General features: G+C 43.4%; 1 protein-coding gene and 1 long non-coding RNA gene across 3 annotated transcripts in view; one reads left to right on the top strand and one right to left on the bottom strand.

The window, feature by feature from the left end:
* The window catches only part of LOC125714459 (uncharacterized), a 61,183-nt gene extending 57,664 nt beyond the window's left edge, over positions 1 to 3,519 (top strand). The window contains exons 3-6 of one of the 2 annotated variants that reach the window (XM_048985113.1): positions 1,699 to 1,962; positions 2,431 to 2,532; positions 2,656 to 2,778; positions 3,169 to 3,519. In XM_048985113.1, coding sequence (XP_048841070.1) covers positions 1,725 to 1,962; positions 2,431 to 2,532; positions 2,656 to 2,778; positions 3,169 to 3,320 — 615 coding nt within the window. In that variant the 5' untranslated portion in view covers positions 1,699 to 1,724 and the 3' untranslated portion in view covers positions 3,321 to 3,519. The remainder of the gene's footprint in view (positions 1 to 1,698; positions 1,963 to 2,430; positions 2,533 to 2,655; positions 2,779 to 3,168) is intronic. The other variant, XM_048985112.1, reaches the window with a different exon arrangement.
* LOC125714463 (uncharacterized) overlaps positions 1 to 6,364 on the bottom strand; it is a 92,204-nt gene that overhangs the window by 56,609 nt on the left and 29,231 nt on the right. The window contains exon 4 of the long non-coding RNA XR_007383726.1: positions 3,791 to 4,055. This is a non-coding gene — a long non-coding RNA (uncharacterized LOC125714463). The remainder of the gene's footprint in view (positions 1 to 3,790; positions 4,056 to 6,364) is intronic.

Consider the following 6,364-nt stretch of genomic DNA (forward strand, 5'->3'; position numbering starts at 1 on the left):
CTGTATATGTTTTTCCCCTAAGACCAGAGTCAAGGTGTAAGTTTTGATCAACACTTAGCTGAGCTACTGACACTACGGTGAATTTGGCGATTTGAGGGAATTCTGTATAAATTCCAGAACATGAACCCAGAGAGACTGTAACACTGGAAAAGGTAGCGAACATGTGCAGTGCAGCAGAGACGATGCACACGCAGGCTAAGGAGCGGCAGAGAAGAGAAACCCCAGTGCATGCTGGGAAAACACCGGTTTCACCATTTAGTCGTTCTCAGCGGTTAACGATGCGCCGCCCGGATTTTACGGCTGTACCAGCAACTCGGAGGGGATTCATCAAGTTTTAAACCACACTGCAATGACCTCATAATGGCCTTATAACACACTTTGAACAAGTATAGTTATAACAGACCATAATTATTCCCCTCTAACCCCCCCGGATATAGTGATTTCTGTGACTAAGACGTTTGCTGTTTCCGTGAGTTTTCATGTTTCTCTCCCAGGTGCCGGTGGGGAATCCCTTGCTTTATACGTCACAGAGGGAGATGACGTCACTCTGCCGTGTAAAAACGTACTTTATCCTGACTGCTCCTCAACTACGTGGCTCTATGCTGGGAGGTCAAAGAGAGCTGCTGTTGATCTGGTCAATCTTGGGAAGATCAAAGAGTCACAGAAACACAGGAGACTAAATGTGACGGCTAACTGCTCTCTACACATTAATAATGTCAGCGCTGAAGACGCTGGATCGTATATATGTCAGCAGTTTACGTATGTTGGTGGATCGAAATATGGAAATGATGCTGCTGCTTCCCTCTCTGTTCTCACCGGTGAGTGTTTCCCTTATGACATATTATTGCTCTTGAAATTTTTCATGAACACGACCAGTTTAACATTTTTATATATTTACATGTAGGTAGTACCTCTAATGCACCGCTAGGTGGCGGCATGTTGCTACTTATTTTGCCCATTGTCCATGTACATGTTCTCTCCGGGACCCCGTGGTCCTAAGGCGGGTTTCAGTGGATGGATGGTATGTTTTTCTTCAATTTGCTCGCTCTACCCCAAAAGTTAAGCGGAGTTAATAGCCAATCTCCTTTTATATTAAAATATCAGAGCTAAGACTGCCCACCCATCCCATTTGTTAATATATTCCGTTTAATGTGACGTTCACATGCAGACCGTGTGGTTTGGAGCATTAAGTTTGATATTTTGGTGCTGGATTATTATCTGTAAATTTGATTTGATAATATGCATGGTGGTGCAGTGGTTAGCACTGTTGCCTCATGTCGTCGTGGGGTTTCCTCCGGGTACTCCGGTTTCCCTCATGGAATATTATTGCTCTTGAAATTTTTCATAAACTTGACCAGTTGTTTTACATTTTTATATATTTATACATGAAGCTTTTCATGCAGTAATTAAGCTTTTATGTCTGCATGTCTCTCTTTGGTTATATTGGTTTCCTGCGCAGAAACGCTAGTTTCCTTCGACGAGACAAACGACAGGACTTGGTTAGATCCGCAGTTATGGATAATGGCCGGATGGATGTTTAGTCCGTCAGCATCACGGCCGTAATCTCGGGTTAAACAGCGATGCTTACGGCTGTAGCGCATCTGTGCATTTTATCCGCTGTCATTTTAAGACCTAGAAAGAAACGGGAGATAAAGAAAGTGACATGAGGTGGAATGTTTGCTTTCTGTGTTCTTACAGTGAGAAAGTCGCAGTCCGGCGGCACCATGACCCTGCAGTGTCTCCTGTACACTCATGATGGACGGTGTCCCCCATTTCACAATGTGACTCTGTGGTGGGTTAGTGACACAGACCCCCCGGGACAGATAGATCCCAGCTCCCAGACACACACAGACGCCTGTATCTCCACTCTGCCGATTGACCATCGGAGGACAGAGAAGGACCAGAGGAAATGGCGATGCCAGCTGCTGGATACGGGGAAGGTGAAGCTGACATCCAGCCCTGGTAGGAACTGTCCTCCTCATATCTGACAGCGGATCTGTCTCTGTAATGTCAGCCACTAGACAGAGTATTAAAGAGGAAACTGAATATAAACCTACCGCTGTTGGTAAATACAGGGAGTCCGCAGGTTACGAACGAGATCTGCTCCCTAAGTCTGTCTTTAAGTCGAATTTGTAGTTTAGTCGAAATAATAATAATACATTACATAGTAACAGTAATAATTACAAAGTAATAATAAAAGTACCTAGAGCCGACGAATCATTGAAGCTTCGCAATGGTTTCATGAGCGTCACAACGTAGCGTAGCGTTTGCCTTCATTATTACGAAACATTGCATTTAACCCGAATTTTTCATATATTAGACTATATAATATAAAATAATATGCTGCTTCTTAGTTGCTAAGTGCTGTTAACGAAACGCTAATCATGAAAAGATCTTAAGTAACTTTTCACTTCATCACTATTTATCCAGAACAGGGTCGTGGTAAAACTACAGGAAACAAACACAGACCTACAGTGAAAACACCCACAGCCATTTCTGTGACTGTTTGTCTTTCTCCTACAAAAACTCAACGTGAGATCCATTTACCAAAATAACATCAGCGTTTAGTCCTTAACAGTGTCTGATTCAAGGTAAAGTCCTACAGCTGGTTAGTGGTAGAAACTGAGCAAGAAATTCTATGTGTTTGTACTTAAGTGACAGACAGTCCTGAAGACAACAATGACTATAAGGGAACTACATTGAAGACACCAACTCACACTGGTTCCCATACTAACCATACAAATCACACAACTGTAGATGTACCAACTACTGGAGCAGGTACAGTGATATCATTTCTGGTTTCTATTTTTCACCATCAGAGTTGTTTTGTAAGAGTAGTACATAGAGAATGTGACATTTGTGAAAATGTGAGTGAGTTTACCATTAATGTATTTATCACTGTGTGTTTAAATGTTTGATTAATGCATCAGTATAATGAGTGAAGATAAATGCATTCATGTAAATCTGATTAAGACGCTCATATGCTGCAGGCTCCCTGAATATATGCAGCCGTTTCTCTGACAGTCAGACTCATGCCCAGTCTGCTTCATTAATCCCTCTCTGACACAATGCAGTGTGATGCTTCACTGTCACCTTCACTGTCAGCATGCGTCTCCCTTACCCTCCACATGGTGCCACTCTGATAACATGACACTGCTTTTCACCTAGTGCTCCCCGTCAGGCTCTCCTTCTTCTTCCTGGCCCTGATCGTCCCTCTGGTCACTGGAGCTGCAGTTTACACCAAGAGGAAGAGGAGCATCACTCAGTGCAGTGACCGCACCAGCAGCGTTTCTTTCCATAGGCGACAGGCTGATGAATGAATATTACCTGCGATGTGGCAGATATACAGCGTGTTGAGAGACACTGTTACATGTGTAAGATCTGTTATGCATGTGATTCCTATTTGAAAATGCGCTGGCTCAGGGTTACTTACTGTACTTCTAATGTTATTCCAGCTTTGATGCTAATCAGATATTGCATTGTTTGCAGCATCTATCGATAAATCTGTATTTTACTGAATAGTACCACATTCCTTCCCACAGAGGTTTACGCAAACAGCAGCTTTTTTACACTGTTATGTTTAACTTTATGTATCTCTGATTTCTTACTTGACTTGCTATGAGTCTTTTTCCAAATATTGATGGTAAAATTGTTGATTTCCATGCTCACAACAAGGACCGCAGACTCTGTTCGAGCACCCTCCCCCCCACTTTCTTTAAGGCTGGGTACCATAACCACTGTTCAGTGCATACACACTAACAGCAGTTTGACTAACCTCTGTCTGACTTACAGTTGCTTGGTGGCAATCCCTTTTGTCCACTGGAAAAAATGTCAACTGTTCAGCCCTCAGTTTGGGACTTGAGAGTATCCAGCAAAGGTCTTTCACCGTGGGGAACTCCAGAGTAGCAGAGACTCTTTCCTCCAGTGAACGGTTTGGTTCCAGACTTTAAGTGATGCATGAAGATACGATCTAGCCGAAACATCATGGAATATCATCTTGTCAAAGTGCAGATAGGGCTGAACAGTCAGGAGCACCAATCCTGTTCTTCACTGATCTGGTAAAAGGGGAAGAGACAAAGAAATCAGAGATGCGCACAACCTTCGCACGTAACGGCCATTGAATTTCACACCATCAAAAATCAACAAACGGCAGCTCAGAATTGTCATGTTACAAAGTGCAAAGAACCTTTTTGCTATGTGACTGAAAACACAGATGTTTCCTTCTTAGTGTTTCGCTTCCCTTTTATGTCTTTGGAATTTAAGATGCTTTGGAAGTCACTTCGAAATTCTATACGGAATACGAGAGGGTTTTACTGAAAACTATACCGCACACAGCACGTCACGATGAGACGCTGTTCTACTTTTCCCCAGAGAAACTGTCCTACTTTCCTACAAATTTATACACAAAAAACGTCTGTTGAAGTATACTGAGTGCCAGGTAGTCACTGCATAGGGCAGAATTACATGAGTGCAAATTGTGGGTGCTATTGTGTTTCATCTGCTCTAAATGCTCTATTACTGGTCGTGCAGCTGTTGGATGAAGCTGTTGGGCTCTCCAGCTGTCTGGCTTCCATGTCTGAAAGCTCTTCCTACAGAACTGTCTGAATCAGCTAAGTCCACTTTGGTATGTCTGTTTGGGGTTCCAACCAATGCTGGCAGATCAGCGGCCACACAGGAGAAGGTGGAGACGCAGGACCAGCAGCAATGTTCAGTAGGCTGTGACAGCAAGAAGAGAAACCCACTGACTCTGACTGACCAGGACCTCAGCTGACTTTGCTGATGATGTCGATCCAAGCAGCAGCTTCAGCCATTAGTGACAGCGAGAGTGACGCCGGTGGCAGAACAGAGTAGAGAAAGGAAGAGACACCGGAGAAAGGAAGAGACACCGGAGAAAGGAAGACACACTGGAGAAAGGAAGACACACCGGAGAAAGGAAGACACACTGGAGATGGAAAACAAGGAAAAAAACAACAGGGACCCAGCAGCTATGCTACTTGTGCCCCTAAATAGTTTAAGCAGATTGCAGGCTCGGCATTAGTGTTATGATATGCAGAAATTTAGAACTTTGATACGAATCACATTCAGAGATACTTGTCTAGTAAATAATTAAACACTATTAAAAATGAGATGTTACTTTGTACTGATATTACAATACATAATAGAACAGATATACATTACTTTTACATGTCTTCTTTATCTTAAGTCTCAAAGCCAAATACTTCTAACAGCTGCACGCAAGTTTGTATCTGAATGATCAAGACTATTCAACACAACCTCACAAGAATTTATGGAGCCGAACACAACCCACAGGTCAAAATAATTGCAGGTCATTGCCTTAATGCAGAAATGTTTAACTCATCCATTTTCTGTAACCACTTGTCTTATTCAGGGTTGCAGGGGGTCTGGAGCCTACAGGCACAAGGCTGGGAACAACCCAGGATGGGGCACCAACCCATCGCAGGGCACACAGACACACACATACACACACACACCTATGGGCAATTTGGTAACTGCAATTAAGCTCAGCATGTTTACTGACTGGGGGGGGGGCAAAGTGCCCAAAGGCAACCCCACACGGGGAGAACATGCAAACTCCACACACATAGAGCCACGGTAGAGACTGAAACCCTGGTCTTAGAGGTGTGAGGTAACAGTGCTCACCACTGCTCCACTGTGTCACCCCAAAATGTGGCCGAATACAATACAGATGTTTTAATCCACAAAAAATCCACGCGTTTACTTCAGCTGCAACAGGCTCATATACCTGTCTCCTCAAACTCTTTGCATAGTGTTGTGTGGGTCCTTCAAATGTTTAGCTGTGCTGTTTGCCCCTTTGTCAGTATTGTGCAGTGGTGCAGCTTGCATACACGCTTGCATGGAGTATGTCCTGTGAGGCGAAAGCTCGGACACTTCTGAACTAGTCATCGTTTCCTGACACCCCCTGTGTGAGACTGTTCTCAGGTCCAGATGCGTATTAGCAGCTTACAAGCCTCAGTGGTCAGAGTAAACCACAAATGCAGGCTGTAGGATAGATACCATGTAAAAGGCACAATGAAACCGTTTTATACATGACAGAATCAATACTCTGGAGTATTTTTGACAACAATACTCTGCACTGCATGCTGCTTTTGCTTTCATTTTTGACGTCCTTTGAGTAGTTTACAGTATACATCAGTATGGTTACGTTTCTGTCTCAGGGTGCCTTGGGTCTCTTCACCATGTAGCTGGAAATAGGGCATCTAATTATATCACAATGATTAATTCCATTCTTCTAATCATCCTTTAAATTGCAGGGTGTGAAGACCTTTAAAAGGTAAATGGGGGCCTTTGTGAGCTCAGATTTTGTGGGATTTTTTATTTGCAT

Source organism: Brienomyrus brachyistius, chromosome 19 (assembly GCF_023856365.1).
Source record: "Brienomyrus brachyistius isolate T26 chromosome 19, BBRACH_0.4, whole genome shotgun sequence".
NCBI classification, from domain to species: domain Eukaryota; kingdom Metazoa; phylum Chordata; class Actinopteri; order Osteoglossiformes; family Mormyridae; genus Brienomyrus; species Brienomyrus brachyistius.